This window comes from Myiozetetes cayanensis, unplaced genomic scaffold (genome assembly GCF_022539395.1).
Source record: "Myiozetetes cayanensis isolate MyiCay16 unplaced genomic scaffold, myiCay2020 scf2-11, whole genome shotgun sequence".
Classification (NCBI taxonomy): domain Eukaryota; kingdom Metazoa; phylum Chordata; class Aves; order Passeriformes; family Tyrannidae; genus Myiozetetes; species Myiozetetes cayanensis.
The window spans coordinates 4,100,892-4,118,376 of record NW_026087411.1 but is presented as its reverse complement, the minus strand read 5'-3'; the positions used below and the strand labels follow the sequence as shown (position 1 = coordinate 4,118,376).

At 46.4% G+C, this 17,485-nt stretch overlaps 1 protein-coding gene across 3 annotated transcripts in view; it reads right to left on the bottom strand.

Annotated features, from left to right (window-relative positions):
* Window positions 1-12,248, bottom strand: part of SOS1 (SOS Ras/Rac guanine nucleotide exchange factor 1) — a 47,356-nt gene extending 35,108 nt beyond the window's left edge. The window contains exons 1-4 of one of the 3 annotated variants that reach the window (XM_050315802.1): window positions 12,126-12,248; window positions 3,673-3,798; window positions 1,420-1,551; window positions 725-889 (exon numbers count right to left, since the gene is read on the bottom strand). In XM_050315802.1, the coding sequence (XP_050171759.1) occupies window positions 725-889; window positions 1,420-1,551; window positions 3,673-3,798; window positions 12,126-12,212 (510 nt within the window). In that variant the 5' untranslated portion in view covers window positions 12,213-12,248. Of the gene's footprint in view, window positions 1-724; window positions 890-1,419; window positions 1,552-3,672; window positions 3,799-8,252; window positions 8,286-9,008; window positions 9,030-12,125 lie in introns of those variants that run through there. The other 2 variants (XM_050315804.1, XM_050315803.1) reach the window with 2 other exon arrangements.
* Window positions 12,249-17,485: the final 5,237 nt, after the last annotated feature.

The following is a 17,485-nucleotide window of genomic DNA, read 5'->3' as shown; positions in this document are numbered from 1 at the left end:
AGTTGTTTTCTTTCAAAAGATAAAATCAAGCAAAAGACATCACTGGTATGACCATAATATACTATAAAGTTTCTCAATGCAACTCAAGGAAAACACCTTAACAGCACCTTTCACTGGGTTATTCTGCTCAGGCACTAAACCAACAGGCAGGCTTTGGAGCCTTTCAAAAGTTTATTCTGAGTACATATCAAAGTTCCTACAGTGTAATATAACTGAAGTTCCTAAATCATATTTGTTACAGCTCCTCTGCTCACCACCTTTCCTGTGATACCAAGAAGCATGCAGAGACAGCACTTGATCCTGTCAGCATTCTGTGACCAATATGCAAACATGTACCTTCAAACACTGCCCCCAGCAGACCTGCCCCAGAGCAAGAGTGACCAAGATTACTGATTGAGAAGCATTTGACTCTTTAACACCTCACCAGGTATCCTAAGAGAAAGTAAAGAAAGGTGAAGTAGGAAGAAGAAGAAGAAAAAAAAAAAAGGCATTCATTGAAGCAGAGATAATCTCAACCAAAGACATTAACACAGACCAACACAAAACCACTGAAAAGAGGTGATAAATTGGAAAATCCCCTGACTTCAGCAAGAACCATATTTTATGGCACTAATTTCTTCTTCCAAAGGTACAACATTTCACCTACTCACTAAGGAACAGACATTGTCCTGTCAAAATTCAACTACAACTTTCTGTTAACATGACAAATGAGGGTTAGGCTTACCTTATCAGCACACATTGCTACTTTAATATCTTGTTTTGTAATCTCATAATGTCTTATATTCCGCACGTAATTCCCAACCAACTTTAAGATGTCTGCAGAAATGTATTCTAATACTGCTACTATGTAAACAGACACTTGATGGTCAATTTTGTAGCCTAGAACTTCCTGAAAGAGGAGAAAAAAAAAAAAAAAAGCATTCCACTGTTACACCATTTGATGAAACAGACACCACAGGTTACAACTAAAACCTACTCACTAAAGATACACCACACATCCACAGCCTATTTTAAGAATAGAAACACAGTAGTCTGTAGGCCTAGAGAAGAAACAGTGTCATTGTAGATGCTGCTCTACTAGTTGTGGAAGTGTCAACAGCCAACTGACTGTCACAAAAATGTCATTTAAACATTAGGGCTATTTCCACAAGTTTCTTGAGTGTTTTCTTAGTCATGCGAAATGAACAATCAAACTTATAGCAAATGAGTTCTTGGCTTTGTCCAAAAGAGAATTAACTGGGTTTTAACTGAGAAATAAATATTTTCCATTAACATCACTGGAACAACTTAAAACCATGTAAAAACCACAAATATTTTTAATCCTTTTCGTCTACGTTTCAGGCAGCATACAGACATTACACGAAACAAAGGTGTCAACTTCTAATTGCATCCTAAAAACAAGGTTATATCACTGCTTACCTTTAACAAGGGATGGATTTTTTCTACTGGAAGAGATAATGGGTTTCTTCGTTTCCTCTTCTCAATAGCAGACTGGGCATCAGCTATTGCCCACTTATCAATAGGATGGGGAAAACTTTTTTGAACACGATCCTTAAAAAAAAAAAACCAACAGCATGACTAAATGGTAAATGCACTATCTGAATGAGCTCAGCAATATTACTACATTCTCAAATCACTTTCCATTACTTAAAGGAATGGTTGCTAATGTTTGCATTTTAACTATAAAAGCTTACAAAACATGTGTAAATTTTATCATTTTGGAAAAGGTTTCTCGCTACATTCATAAGGCTGCATCAGAATATCATTATCAGAGGATTATCTAGCGCTCAAAATTTAAGAAATGCCAGAATTAAGCTGCCACTGAAGGCACAGTTTGCTCCCCTTGTGCACGTTTCTGTTTTGCCTTTACTGATCAGTACATGGTCCATCCTGTATACATGCAAACTGCTCTGATGGTGACAATGAACATAACAGGAAAACAAAATATACAACAGCACCCACTTATTCTAAAACAGTTTCAGTCTACAGGTGGACCATACATGCCCCATTCTTTTACCCCTTCCTGTCCTCAGTCAGTGCCTGAGGACACCCACATTCTCCCATGCATTGAACAACTCTCCTGCTGGAACTCACACACAGGTCTCTGAGGGCTCAAAAGCTTCACTGTTTTTGGTGGCCCTGGTATTCAGATGCCAGATATTTATTTTCTCAGACAACGTCACATTTTATTTTTCAGACCACAGTTCCCACTGACTGTTTCAGTTGCAAGTGCTCACTTACGTAAATATGGCTCCTGTTTGAGCAACCATGAAATGAGGAAGATGAAGTTAATGACCACTTACAAAGAGCTTGGTACAGGACAAAGTACACAAACAAGACTTTCTGACAAAAAATGTGACAGAATAAAATTCTATAAAGGTGACACCCAACTTTCCAAAGTGCAGGGGTTTTCTTTTTCTCCCCTCATAACACTTTGGCAAAAGGAAAGTATAGGTCCTCCCCCTACCAAAAAAAAAAAAAAAAAGTCTCATTTACTAAGTGAATACCAATTCACACCCCTAACACAGTCCAGCCTGCTGACTGAACAATGAAGGTGTTCCAGGGGAAACAAAGCATGTGTTTGACCATATAATTAAAGACAGCATTGCTGTGCATAAACACAAACGGGGTAAACAGTGGTTGCTTGATCACGTCTAATCCTTGCACTTCTCCTATCTTCACAGCCCTAAGATTCATAATAGAACACTTTGCATCAAGTTTTTTGTTAGCGTTGTTTAAAACAGCATTAAACAATCTTCCACAGACCTCTTGTCTTGTCTCTTTGCTGCCAGAACAGAATGATGTAGCAAAACAGGTCAGCCACAATAGGGGACACTGGAACACCATTAGAGGTGTCAGTGTTCAAAGGACAAGAGGAAGGACGAAATTTGTGACTCTTGAGGACAGTTACACCTTTAAGGATTTTTTGTTTGCAAGGGGTTTTTTTGCCATCAGTCCATTTTCTTCAGAACATGAGGAAGTCACTTGGCACAGGCCCTGGAAGCAATTACTGGAAACCAACAGACACACAGCACGCAGAGCTGTAGCCTGGCACCAAAGTCTTCAAATCATGGTTAAGCAGAAAGAGCTACCAAGATATCCTGGTCTTAGAAGCTTCAGTGATTTGTTCCCCAGACAGAAAAACTCAGAAGAAGCTCTCCTCTTTTCTGAGCAACAGAGGCTGTAGATCTTTGAAAATGCAATTGTAAGAGAACAGGTCTCTATGCAGAGGAAAGAAGTGTTCTTAAACTCATTCTGAAAAAGTATCTGAGCTATTTTTCTTCAAATTTCTAGGGCAGCAGGGGGTATATCAGCCCAAATTGCCATGCTGAGAAAGCAGCACAGAGTCTCAGAGTAAGCAGCTGTAGTTTGCATAGAGTATCAGTGGGGAAAAAAGGTCTTTTGAAAGGAACCAGTCAGCTTTATATACAAAATTTACACTTATTTATTAAACACTAATACAGCTCAGAGATAGTTTTACTGTGCATTGAATAACAAATTCAATTAATAGGAAAATCAGCTATTAGGGAACTCAGCAGGCTTTATGCAGAAGGTTCTGCTACATCAAGATGCATACTTATTGCTTTCCTTTTGCATTGTGAAATGATTAATATAGTACCTTTCACGTAACAGTTCAAATTATTACAGATTTGTAATAAGTGTTCTCTGTACCTCTACATCCAGAAAACTTCTTGGTTGAGCTTGACACAACATATTTAACAACTGAAGAATTAACTCCTCCACATACTGCAACGCATCTTCAGTAGAGGAAAGTTTAGGATGGACTTGCACCTGAACCTATAGGAAATAGAAGAATTCAAGCTTTGAGTTTTGCTCTTGCCCCAAACCACATGCTTTACTTGCAAAAAAAAGATGACAAAACCCGAGCCAAACAACTCAGAACAATCCAACCCAAAATGCAGCTCTATTAAGTCCCACCAGACAAACACGAGTGAAACATTCTCCGGCCCCCGACAGAAATACAAATCTCAAATGTTGTATGTACTCGAATCACTGTAAAAGATGTTTAATGTCAAGGAAACAGCTAACTAATACCCATGCTTACCAGTGCAACTAGGAAAACTTTTAAAGCCCTTCCATATATTTATCCCTCTCCACTAGCTCTTAAACAGCCGTTTTTACAAGACACTCTAGAGGTGGCGTTTCTCTCTTTAAAAGTCATTTTTGTCACACAATTTAACTTCTGAAACAAGCCTCCAGTATACTTTTCCCTTGCACTTCTGTAGTTCACAAAATAGCACAGTTTTAACGAGACTGAATTTCAGGTACATGAAGCTCAGTGCTTCAGAGCTTAAACAGAACAGGCAGTTTAATCTCAACCCTACACCGATGGCAAATATTATGCCAGAGCAAGCTGACTGCGAACTTTCGCAATGCATCTTTCAAACCCCAATTTCATCATTTTACTGTTCCACTGCACACAATTCAAAATGCCTCCAGTTCTCTCAATCACTAACAAAAGAGCCTGAATCACTCTGAACCAAAACCCAATAATCTGTCTCATACAAATGTTAAGCCCATGTCTATATTCAAATAATGGTGCCATAATGATTTAATTTCACACCTGAGTTTTAATTCCTGCTTGCAGTTGTAGCAAGAACTAAATGTTCTGAAGTTCAAACACACAACAGCCTCAAATAGAAATCCACCTGCCTGCTAAGGCACTCATTAGTCTGAAAACTTCATGTCTGGGCATAGCCCTGGTGCTCACTTAACTGCTGTTGAGATTCAAAATACGCTAGATCACGCATTTGGCTTCTTGCAGATTGCATGCTCTTATTCAGCAGGTCTTAAAAAACATCTCCAGAAGTTACTGCTTTTTTAACTTAAAAGCACTCTGGCAAAAATAGAACAGAAGAACTTCTCTCCATTTGACTAGCTAACACAACTATTTTGATTATGCCAACAGTTTCACTTTTCCTAAGAACTTCACCATGCAGCTCCAGAGTGTGTTTGTGGAGGTACATGAATAACAGCATGCTGAGCAGTCCCAAACATTATTTACAATTCAAACACTGACATCTGAAATGCTGTACCAGCTTGGAACATCTCAACACCAGAAATTACAGACTTGCAAAAGCAATCTCTTAAAAAGCAGAGCTGATCTGAGCTGTCTGGAAGATTCTGCCTTTAATGTGTTTTTTTTTTTTCTCTAAAGCAGAACTGAAGAAATTTGTATTAGTCTCCCTACATTAGACTCTAGCACTTTGTATTTCAAGAAGTGTTAAATTACCAAGTCAATTCACCAGTAAGAACACAGAGCATGATAAACTGGAGTGATGAAGAGCAGGTCTATTTTCTCATTTGCTCAGAAAACCGATCATACATTTAAATAGCCTCATCACAAGTCTTTCAGTCTGTAACACAGAGTCTATAGGAATAAGAACAAACAAATAAAAATACCACATGAGGCCATAACCTGAAACGTTATGCACAGTCAGCCAAAACAGAGGCAACGATAACCTACTCCTAGTTCGGGAAATAAACATTTCAAACATTTTCCCTAAGCATTTATGTTTGGGGGCAGCTACATGACTCTTCTCAAAGGCCACTGTCTTCTGGCACTAACAAGCCCTACTTTAATAAAACATCCACCTCAGCAGAAGAAAACATTACAAGTTGTCACTGGCCTGCCAGCATAGCTTATCTATGGTAGGTAGATAGTAAATAAACTTCAATGCTATGTGACATTTAGTATCACTTAGGGTTCAAAGTCATACAAGTGCACAAAGAAACCAACTAGACTAACATGGAAAATTACAGGATAGTTTGGTGCACAATTATCACAGAAACGTGTAATTTCAGTATCTGCACTACTGTAGTACCCAAAGGCTCAGACTGAGAATGAAACAAGTGTTATTTGAGGGTACTCAGTGTAAGTCCCAAGAAGTCCATTAACTAAGAGATGATGCAAGACCGGGTAAGATGCAAGATTTAGTAAGAGGAGACAAGAAATGGGAACATCTGTTAGCATACACCATCACGTGACTAGTTAAAAAAAAAAAAAAAAAAGATCAAATTACCAGGGGCTTTCCATCTTTCTCATAAAGTCATCTCAGATTTTAAATTAAAAACTCTGGGCCACCCTGCCTTATCACCCTTGAAAAGGGGGAGCATGGCTTGAATCCCACCAGATCCTTCAGTCCTATGTTAGGAATACACACGATAAAAACAGACTAACAACTTCTGAAGTGTGATGTTTAGATCAGATTCTTATCCAAACATTTAACCTCTCCCTTAAATAATGACAGAACCCATCCCTTCCCTCCTACACACACACCAAAATGTCTATCTTATGATAATGGAAATTACTAAAAAAAACACTTTAAGAACTTTTAAAAACAGCTTCAATTCTTCAGAATACGCTGACAAATTCTAATGGGCAAATACAATCTACACCAGGTACAAATCCCTGCCACCATGGCTGTTTTCACTCAACTCAGTGCGCTCACTTTTTCGAATGCCACCTTTCTCAATCTTTCCTAATTCTCAAAAGAGAGATGACCAGGATTCTCTTTATTTAAAGTTAAACAGAGCCAGAATTTCTTGAACAGTTTTCCAGAATCTGTTCAAGAATATAAGCAAAGAAGAACAGTTTAATGAAAATCCTGAAGGAAAATCCTATTATATGACCACTTGGCTTTTTTTTCCCCTGCTTTTTTTTTTTGTCCTCTTCCTCTAAAATCAACGAAAGCAAAGAATTTCTATCAGGAATGGCAAGAGCTTAAAAATTAAGCAACCATAGATCTAAACTGGCAGAAAAAGTCAAACCAGTGAAAAAGCCTCATGGGAGGCAGGAGGAACCTAGACCAAACTGAGTAAAGGACTGCAGATCAAACAGCTTCAGGTTATACAGAGGTTGGGTCTCCCACAGGTCCAACACAGCTCCAAGGCTGGTCACAAGAAGAGTCAAATCCCAGTCTAGACTGACACTCAGCAGCTCGTTCTGCATTAGAAAGAGGTGGCTGATAACAGATAAGAAAGGTAGACACAGAGAATTTAACAGTCCAATTGATAATAAACCACACGCCCTTAGCAACCGTTTTCAGTCATCTCTTCCTCAGTGGCCGTGAGAAAAAGCCTAACTTAGGTTGCTTGTAAACTGAAAAATTTCAATTCGGGATGAAAAAGACTCTCCAAAGACTTCTTAAAGCAACTTCACACGTTACACAAACACCAGCTCAATGCTCCTAAATCATCATTACCAATCAACACAATCAGTTCTCAGTTGTTGTGCTAAACACCAGACAAATCCTATGTGTGAAAGGCTGTGGAGAGAACAACACCGAACTGAGTCCCATCGGGAGCAGCAGAAGCTTCAGCACCTTCGGGAAAGGGCAAGGAGAAATAATTCTAAAGCCAAGTAACAAACTGAAATAAAAATTAAGTATCTACCGATGGCTAGAGGTCATTTTTTCATAACTGGGCAAGACTACCCATCTACTGGCAAGAAATCACAGTATAAACCAAGAAACAACTCCTGCTAAAGAGCAGCTGTGCTTCACTGCTGAGCACACTGCCAGGCTGCCCTGGTGGCAGCTGAAGTGCTTGTAGAAAAAGTGTCTAAAAGGAAAAAAGCATCAGATTTACCATATCGTATTGACAGTAAAATGGAAGAAGCTGTACATGAGATGACAAGCCAAGCCATCTTCCAAAGCATTATCAGAGAGGATAAAAGTTTACTGATTTTAAGTATTTTTCTAAGCTGTTCAATTAATGGGTTATTAGTAGAAAAGACCTGGCAACAGAGGAAGTTATTCTGGTGAGGAGGGAAGAATTTTCATCAATTCAGTACCTTCAAAAGTCTTCACTAGTGCTGCAACACTTATTTTTACTTGACATATCTTTTGTTTATTCTCCCTCAATGACTAAAATACTACTGACAAGCAACTGCTTATCGCTAAAACACTTCAGGAGGAAGTATTTTACGTACCCTTTGCCTGGATGAGTGCTCTTGTAGCGAAGCACTCCTTAAAAAGGTTTTTTCTTCTATTCTTATGCATCTCTTCTGATATTTGGTAACCCTGAGTATGTTTTGCTACCTTGATCAACTAAAAATCCAGTAAATTAAATCAAATACAAACATCTTGGATGCAGACTTCAGCAACAACTCAGAGGATGCAAGAATTGAATTTCTACTAACATTTCTGAAGGCAGCAGTATTACACTGCACCACTGAACATGTGCAAAAAAACATACAGTAAAGACTTGAACTGTAGCAAGGTCTTAACTTTATCCTCCACAGCCATCAGAAGAGATCAGAAATTACGAATGCTCTACATCTTCCAAGAAGCAACGCTTAGAATAAGAAGTGTCATCTTGAGTGGCAAGTGACAACTGGTTTGGCATCAATTTGAAGGGCTAGATAATTACATGTCAGGTAGAAATATCTTTGTCAGCGAGAGCTTCCTGAGAGCTCCGTAGTCACTGAAGCAGCTTTTCTCATGTCTTTTGCTCCGTGAAAGGCACAGACAACTGACTAGATGATACATGGAGTACCTGGGAGAATGCTGGTCTGGAACAGTTCCCTTAACTGAGGAAGCACATCCCCTTCAGTTGTCAAGCCACATCAGTCCATTTTGACCACAACAAATTCCAACAGGACCCCTTGTTAATTGCTCAACTGATTCAAAACAACTTGAGGTACGTAAACAGCAGAACATCCAAACGGTGACGGCGTTCTTTTGTTTTTCTCCATCATCACATGGCTAATGGTATCAGCAAAGATGACGTGCTTTCTACTGCAGAAATCAACGTGTGAGGGAAGAAGCACATCAGACACGTGCAGAGAAATTCTGACTCCATAAACAAGTTACACAAACAAGATGAAGCCATGAGGAATGGTGTACAGGAAAAACTATCCAAAAGGTCCTGCCAGAATGAAGTGTATAAATTCACTAGCAAAGGAACGCCAGTGTTGGAAGAGGCATCACTTTGCAGGTGTCCCTTCTGAGTCTGTTTTCCGAAGCGTATTAAAAGCTGTGTACCTCCATCTCCAGGCACCTGAGAGCTTTGGTCTTTCACATGTCTTGAATCCTTCATCTTCAGCCCAGCATCAGACCTTCTATCCATCTTTGCAACTACAGTTTCAGACACCTGTTGTTCTTCTTTCTTCCTTTTCTTGTACCTCATCTCATCATCATCATGATTACCATCTTCCACCAGCAAACAAAGATCTCTACAACACTCCTCTTCTGCAGCTTCAAAATAACAGTGACCAGGCAGAGAAGCATCTCAGTTGACATCATTTTCTTCCTAATTGAGTGCACTGGAGTCTATCTTGACAGCATCTGAAGAAGAATCAGAAGAAAAGGAATTACATTACGATCGCAATGGTACAAGAGCTGCTTTTTGCAAGTGCAGCTGTTCAGTGCAAAGACAGCTCTATTGTTAAGGCTCATGTCTAATGAAACACAAGGCATGGTCTCCTAAGAATTGTTTGATGTGAGAAAAGATTTATTCTTACTATATATTCTTGGGTTTGTTCCTTGATAAAAAAATAGAATCAAAATAACTAACTGGGAAAAAGAAAGCTATTTGGAATGATTCAACAAGACCTGTTTTTTTAAGAAAGTGATCCTGAGGCTGTATTTTGAGCTCTGCATTAGGAGCCAGCTCACAGTACAAAAGGGCAACGGCATTTTAATGATTCAGTCCATGTGTGGCAGCTTTCCCCAAGAAATGCAAACACTCCATCCTGTATATATAGTTTTACAACATTAACTTAAATGCCATTCTCCTCATTGCAGCTAATAATTCAATGTAGGTCTTCCCAAACCATTAACTCTAATTTTCAGCTATGCAGGAAATCATCACGACCCTGCCTGTACATCGGCCTGGTTTCAGGTGGAGTTCAGAAAGCAGCTTGCTGTCACTACCCGAGAAGGAGTGTCAGCATCTGGTCAGCTGAGGGGAGAAGCAAAGGACAGGTTCTCCTCTGGTAACAAATGGATGTACGTGAGCTCCAGATAACCTGACTCCTACCGGGACAGCAGGCTCTGGCAATTCAGCAGTCAAAGTCACAAGGCACCAGTTTCCCTGCAGGACAGTTGTGCCCTTTGACCTCCCTGGCATCCACTGCCACCCCCTCTACTTTACTAGTCCCACACAGCGACCTGCAGGCAGAGCTCAGGGCTTTGGTGAACAACACAAGGGGTCAGTGACTGCAACACTGCAGTGCTGCACCTGTCTCATGAACGACCAGAGATGACTGTCAAAGCACCGTGACGTTCACGGCTTTACCTGCCACAGGTTCACTACTTTATGGGGTCTTTATCAGTGCAAAACGCCCTAGCTAGAACTATTCGTACCTATATAAGTTAGGAAAATACATAATTTGGTTTCTGCGTTAATGAAGAAGCCACTAAGACAATAATCTAACATTTTTCATTTCCCATTTAGTTTTTTTGTGACTCAAGTATTTGTCTCTTCAGTAAGGCTGGTGACAGTGTGGGCAGATTCTTTACTTCTACCTTTACAGAAACAGCAGTAGTAAGCAGCAGAAGACTGTGTTTCTGGAGCACAGAGTTCAACAGCCCAAGAGGAGATAAGAAACAGGTGGTGATCTCATTGAGAGCTGAGGTCAAAAGAGTTAACACCCGCCAGACAGTTACAAGTTTCAGCATGAAGCTTTCAGAACTCTCTCTGACTGACTGACTGACTGATTCCTGCCACCCCTCTACCCACAATAAGAAACAGAGCAGAGGACAACAAAACCAAGACAACTATACCTTGCAGGGCCAGTATGTTGTCCTTAGTGTCTTGTCATCGCTGGTCTTCTCCACTGAGCTCAGATTCCAGAATTCCTTTTCCCAGTGCGGAATTTATCAAACTCCTTCTAAGAAGCATCTTTAATGCAGGGTGACTTCATGAGCGGCTTGTCCATTGGGAAGAAATCCCGCTCTTCAGATGTCACAAGCAATTCCAAAGTCCCGACGCCTGCTCGCTTCGAACGCTCACTCCGTGTCCTCCAGCAGTGAGCACTGAGCCTCATTCCAAATCTGACAGACATCTGCTACACCATGGAATGAACCATCCTCCGAAGGGAAGAGCTCGCTCTCTCGGGTAGCTCCGGTTTCCAAGCAGCCTTCAGCTGGATGGCTGTCCAGGTGCTTACAAGCACCACAGGCAGCAGTGAGCTGCATGGTTACTGCAGAAGTTTCGAGGGAGCGACTATCCATCAGGGGTAAGGCATTAACAGTACATGCTACAGATGAGACAAGCAAAAAGGACTTCCAAGAACTGGACAAAAACCACACAGTGCTGAAGACCTCAAAGAGCACGCCCAGAAAAGGGAGGCAATGCATCGCAAGAGGAAATTAGGAAGAAATACTGAATGTGTATGACTGCAACACTTGAGACTTCTCAACTAGCCCAAGGAGCGAGTCTTTTACGCAAAAGTTGCAGTTAATCACTGTAACTAGACAGACTCAGAAAGCGTTGCTGTGCACAACTGAGCCATGTCAGGTTCTGCAATCTGAAGCCAGTTCAAGCAACAGTGTCAAAAAACTTCTGTTTCTTAAGTCTTCTACTTTCTAGACTCAGGCTGCAAAAGTGGAAGAGGAGCCCTCACCATTTTTTCCTCTCTTCCCAATAAATTCTTTCCACACCACAGGCAAAAGCTTCGCCATCCTGAGGGAGCAAGACTTGCTAGTTTGTCCTAATGAAGCCTTCTCAGCAAAAAGGTATTTAAACTAAGAGAAGCCTAACTAAAAGCCATTAGACACGAACGCTAATTAACTAAAATTCTCTCCGGAGTAGCTCATAACAACCCCCCCCACACACGCTCCAGCCGTGTCACTAAGGGAGACCAGCACAAACCCGCAGCAGCAGTGCTCGCTTCCCTCTGGGCGCAGGGGGCCCGGGTTCGGGTGTCCTTCGGCCAGCTTTTATCTACACGGCCCCGTGTGTCAGAGCATCGCCCCGGCGCGGCCGCCGGGCCCCTGGGCGGCGGGGCACCCACCGAGCACCGCCTGCCCCGCGGGACGGCCCCGACCCACCCCGGCAGCCCCGGGGACGCTTCGGGAGCGCGGGGAGCCCAGGGCGGCCCCGCGCCGAGCCCGCGGCCGGGCCCCGGGGAGGGGGAGCCCCCGGCCGGCCCTCACCTTCTTGAGGGCGGGCACCAGCAGCCCCCGCCACTTGGGCGCGTTCTCCTCGCTGAAGAAGTCGTAGAGCAGCGGCTGCGCCTGCATGGTGCCGCGGGGCGCGGGCCGGGCGGGCGGCGGGCGGGCCGGGGCGCTCAGCGCGGCCCCTCCGCCGGCGGGGGCGGCGGGCCCGCAGCGAGGGGGGCGGCGCGTGCCGCATTCCCCGCCCGGGGCGCGCGAGGGCGCGGGGGCGCGCGGCGGGGCGGAGGGCGCGCGCGGCCGCGAGGGCGGGGTCGGAGCGCGAGCGCCGCCGCCTCCCCCGGTCCCGTCCTCGCCCGCTCTGGCGGCCGCCGCGGGCGCATGCGCGGAGCGGTGACTCCCTGCCGCCCCCCCCCCCCCCCGGCCCTGCGCCTGCGCGTCCGCCACGCGCGGCCGCGGCCTTCCTCGCGGAAGTGGCGGCCGGGGGGGCGGCCCCTGGCGGCGGGAGGGCGGCACGACAGCCCGGCATCCCGGGGACCCGGCGGGACAGCCTGCGGGACAGCCCGGCATCCCGGGGATCCTGCGGGACACCTGCATCCCGGGGATCCTGCGGGACACCTGCGGGACAGCCCGGCATCCCGGGGATCCTGCGGGACAGCCCGGCATCCCGGGGACCCGGCGGGACACTCGGGGGACAGCCCGGCATCCCGGGACCCTGCGGGACAGCCCGGCATCCTGGGACCCTGCGGGACACCCGGGGGACAGCCCGGCATCCCGGGGATCCTGCGGGACACCCGGGGGACAGCCCGGCATCCCGGGGACCCTGCGGGACAGCCCGGCATCCCGGGGACCCGGCGGGACAGCCCGGCATCCCGGGGATCCTGCGGGACAGCCCGGCATCCCGGGGATCCTGCGGGACAGCCCGGGGGACAGCCCGGCATCCCGGGGATCCTGCGGGACACCCGGGGGACAGCCCGGCATCCCGGGGATCCTGCGGGACACCCGGCGGGACACGGGGACCGGGACACGGGGAGAGGCGCTGCCCGGGACAGCCGTCTGGCTGCCCGGAGCCGGAGGCAGCGGGGCGGTGTCGCTGCTCCCTGGAGAACTCTTGTCACTTCCCTGCTTACAAACACGGTCGTCTGGCACGGGGGCCATGCGGGATCAGAGATAAGGAAAGGCCCCATTGGATCGAGCAGCACGAGGTCGGCCTGGAGGCCTACAGGTGAGCTTGGTTCACAGAGACACAGAACGTGCCAAGTTGGAAGGGACCCACGAGTATCATCAGGTGCAGCCCTTAGCCCTGCACGGGACATCCCCGGGACACGCGGTGTTCCTTGGGAACGTTGTGCAAACACTTCCTGAACTCTGCCGGCCTCGGTGTCTGGCCACTTCCCTGGGGAGCCTGTTCCAGTGCCCAGCCGCTCTCTGTGTGAAGAACGTTTTCCTAAAATACCCAACCTAAACCTCCCCTGACACAACTTCGAGCCAGTTGGTTCTTGGGTCCTGTCACTGGTTCTTGAAAAAGAAGCCAGAAGAAGCAAGGCTGGAATACAAATGAAGCCCAGTGGTTTAAACAGGACAAAGGCTCGTGGCGGGTCTGGGAGGGCACTGGGAGGAGGAAGATGCTGGAAATGAAAAGTAGGGTCGTTTTGCTCTGCTTTGCAAGGCATCAGGGAGAGCTCGGGGACTGGAGGAGGAAAGAGTGAGCTGCTGGTAGGGAGCATGGAGGGGGAGATGGATGTATGGAAACCTTCGCTAGGAACTGGAAGGAAGGTTTGCGACCAGTTTCCCAGGTAGGAGGGCAGGAAAGTACCAGCACAGATTGCAGAGGCAGAGACTGCTGAGTCTCCCTTCGTCTCCAGGGCTGGTCACAAAGATTCCTGTCAGGAATGGCATGCATGTTGTGAGGCTCACTTAGAATTGGTGTTTGAGAAGTGCTCTGAGGACCGCAGATGTTCTTGAGACCCAGCAGCACATCAGCAGGTCGTGGGTGGAGCCTCTGAGAAGGAACTCTCTGCACTGTGCAGCTCCACCCTGGGTGCGTTTCCTCCAAACAGATACTGCTGTCTGGAGCAGTCAAACTTCTGCTTTGGAACAAGGATGAGAGACTGGAATTTTCACGTCTCAGAGCTATTTGCTTGGTCTAGCAGCCTGCCTGCACATTTAGGGACACCATCACAGCATCTTACAGACTGTCCACTCACTGCCTCGTGATGGAAAATCAGCCCGTTGAAGTTAAAATCTTCATCTGCTCCCGAGTATGTGCAACACCGAGTGTAAAACTGCACCAACGCTCTGCTCTCCAGCTCCTCCCTTTGGAGACGAAGGTGCCAGGGCTCCTGAACACCAGTGAATGTTGTACAGCATCTCTGTCCTTCAAACAGAGCAGCATTGGGTGACACGGGATTGCAGGCGCCGTGTTCTGTTTGTTCAGTCATCTGATGAGGCCACAGCACAGTCCAGGGAGGGACTGCCAGGAGCTGAGGGTGCACTCCTGTATTCAGCCTAGGGGACACTGCAAGGAGTAGCTGCCTGTCAGAGAAACACAAGGGGGACTTGAATTTGAAAGTGTTGGATTTAAATTAGCTCCAAAGGGCAAATGAAGGAAGCACGGGGAATAAACAAGAGGAATTAGAGATGTGCACACGCCTGCAGGGCTGTGATCTCATGGGCATCCTGGAGATGTGGTGGGATGGCTCCTATGACTGCAGTGTTGAAAGGACACAGGATCTTGAGGAAGGACAGGCAGGGGGCATCGGGGAGGGCGTTGCCCTCTGTGTCAGTGACCAGCAGGAGTGCCTGGAGCTCTGCCTGCGGATGAATGAGGAGCTGACCGTGGGGTTAAGGGTCAGGATTAAAGAGAGAGCAGGGACAGGTGATGTTAAAGTGGGGATCTGCTACAGACCACCCAACCAGGAACACTGAAAGGATGAAACTGCCCACAGGCAGGAGGGGCCACACGTTCACAGTTCCTGGTCCTCAAGGGGGATTTCAATCACCCTGACATGTGTTGGAGGGACAACACAGCAGGGCAAAAGCAATCCAGGAGGTTCCTGAAATGCATTGACAGTAACTTCCTTCTCCAAGTGATAGAGGAGCCCAGGAGGAGAAGTGCTGTGCTGGACCTTGTGCTCACCACCAAGGAGGGGCTGGTGGGGAATGTGAAGCTCAAAGGGAGCCTTGGCTGCAGGGACCATGAAGTGTTGGAGTTCAAGATCCTTAAGGCAGTGAGGAGGGCACACAGTACATTGCTGCCCTGGCCTTCAGGAGGACAGACTTTGGCCCCTTCTGGGATCTGGTTGGTAGAGTACAGTGGGATAAAACTCTGAAGGGAAGAAGGGCCCAAGAAAGCTGGTTGATATTCGAGGATCACCTGCTCCAAGCTCAGGAGTGATGCATCCCAACAGAGAGGAAGTTGGCCAAAAATGGCAGGAGGCCTGTATGGATGAACAAGGAGCTCCTGGACAAGCTCAAACACTAAAAGGAAAGCTACAGAAGGTGGAAGCAGGGGCAGGAAGCTTGGGAAGAATACAGAGAGGTTGTCCAAGCAGCCAAGGATCAAGTTAAAGGACCTAAAGCCCTGGCAGAATTAAATGTGGCCAGGGACATCAAGGACAACAAGAAAAGCTGCTGTAGGTACGTTGGTGATAAAAGGAAGACAAGGAAAAATAAGGACCCTCTCCGGAGGGAAAGGGAGACCTGGTCACCCGAGACATGGAGATGGCTGAGGTACTCGATGACTTTTTTGCCTCTGTCTTCACCAGCAAGTGCTGCAGCCACACTACCTGAGTTGCAGAAGGCAAAGGCAGGGATTGGGAGAATGAAGAATCACCCACTGTAGGAGAGGGTCAGGTTCAAGGCCATCTAAGGCAGCTGAAGGTGCACAGTCCGTGGGACCTGATGAGATGCATCCATGGGTCCTGGGGGAACTGGTGGATGAAGTGGCAAAACCACCAGCTATCATTTGAGAAATTGTAGCATTCTGGTGAAATGTCCTGAACCCGAAAAGGGGAAACATAACCCCATTTTTAAAAAGGAAGAAAAGAAAGATCCAGGGAAATACAGGCCGGTCAGTCTCACCTCTGTTCTTGGCAAGATCATGGAGCAAGTCCTTCTGGAAACTCTGCTAAGGCACAAGAGAAATGAGGTGATTGGTGACAGCCAACATGGCTTCACTAAGGGCAAATCTTGCCTGACAGATTTGGTTGGAGAATGGATTGAGAGCAGCCCTGAGGAGGACTAAGGAGTCCTGGTGGATGAGAAGCTCAACATGGCCCAGCAATGTGCACCTGCAGCCCAGAGGGCCAACCACACCCTGGGCTGCATCAAAGGCAGTGTGGCCAGCAGGTCTAGGGAGGGGATTCTGCCACTCTGCTCTGCCCTGGTAAGACCTGACCTGCAGTGCTGCATCGAGCTATGGGGCTCCCAACATAAGAAGGACATGGACCTGTTGGAGCGAGTCCAGAGGAGGGCCATAAAGATGATGAAAGGGCTGGAGCACCTCTACATAGTACAAAGATGGGGGTTGCTCAGCCTGGAAAAGAGAAGTCTTTGGGGAGACCTTCTATCAGCATTCCAGTACTTGCAGGGGGCCTGCAAAAGAGTTGGAGATGGGCTTTTGACAAGGGTACGTAGTGATAGGACGAGGGGAATGGCTTTAAACAGAGAGAGGAGAGATTTAGGTTAGGTATTATGAAGAAATACTTTACTGTGAAGATAGTGAGGCACTGGAGCAGGATGCCCAGAGAAATTGTGGATGCCTCATCCCTGGAAGTATTTAAGGCCAGGTTGGATGGGATTTTGAGCAACGTGGTCTAGCAGAAGATGTCCCTGCACATGGTAGGAGGGTTGGAACTGGATGGTCTTTAAGGTTCCTTCCAACCCAAACCATTCAGTGATTCTATGAAAATCTGCACCCAAGGAGGGAAGAAGACCTCTAGCAACAGGAATGCAGCTGTAGGAGATGATGCTGAGCAGACAGCACACCCAGCATTGCTGTCCACAGTGAGGACTTGAGAGTGCACCAGGGGTCTAGTGTCTCCCTCTCCAGACACATTTCCACAGCTTCTACACCCCTCAATAGATAACACAGGCCTGAAACATTATTCCCTATAACCAGTATTTTAGGTCAAGCTGGAATGTTTCCTTGAAGGGAAACAAGAGGTTTTGGCCCGTTCCTGTTTTTACCAGCTGTTTTCCCTACCTTTCCACATGCAATCCTTCAAAAACCAGCAGGGCTATTGCTAAAGCTGAACCCTGTGAGGTGCAAGAAATCACAGGATCAACTAGGTTGCTTTGTTCCCTGTAAGAATGCTTAGTGTGGATGGAGGCCCAAGCTCAGCCCCTGCCCTAATCAGACTTTGCTGCCAGGCTGGCAAGTGCCCTATCACACTGTCTCA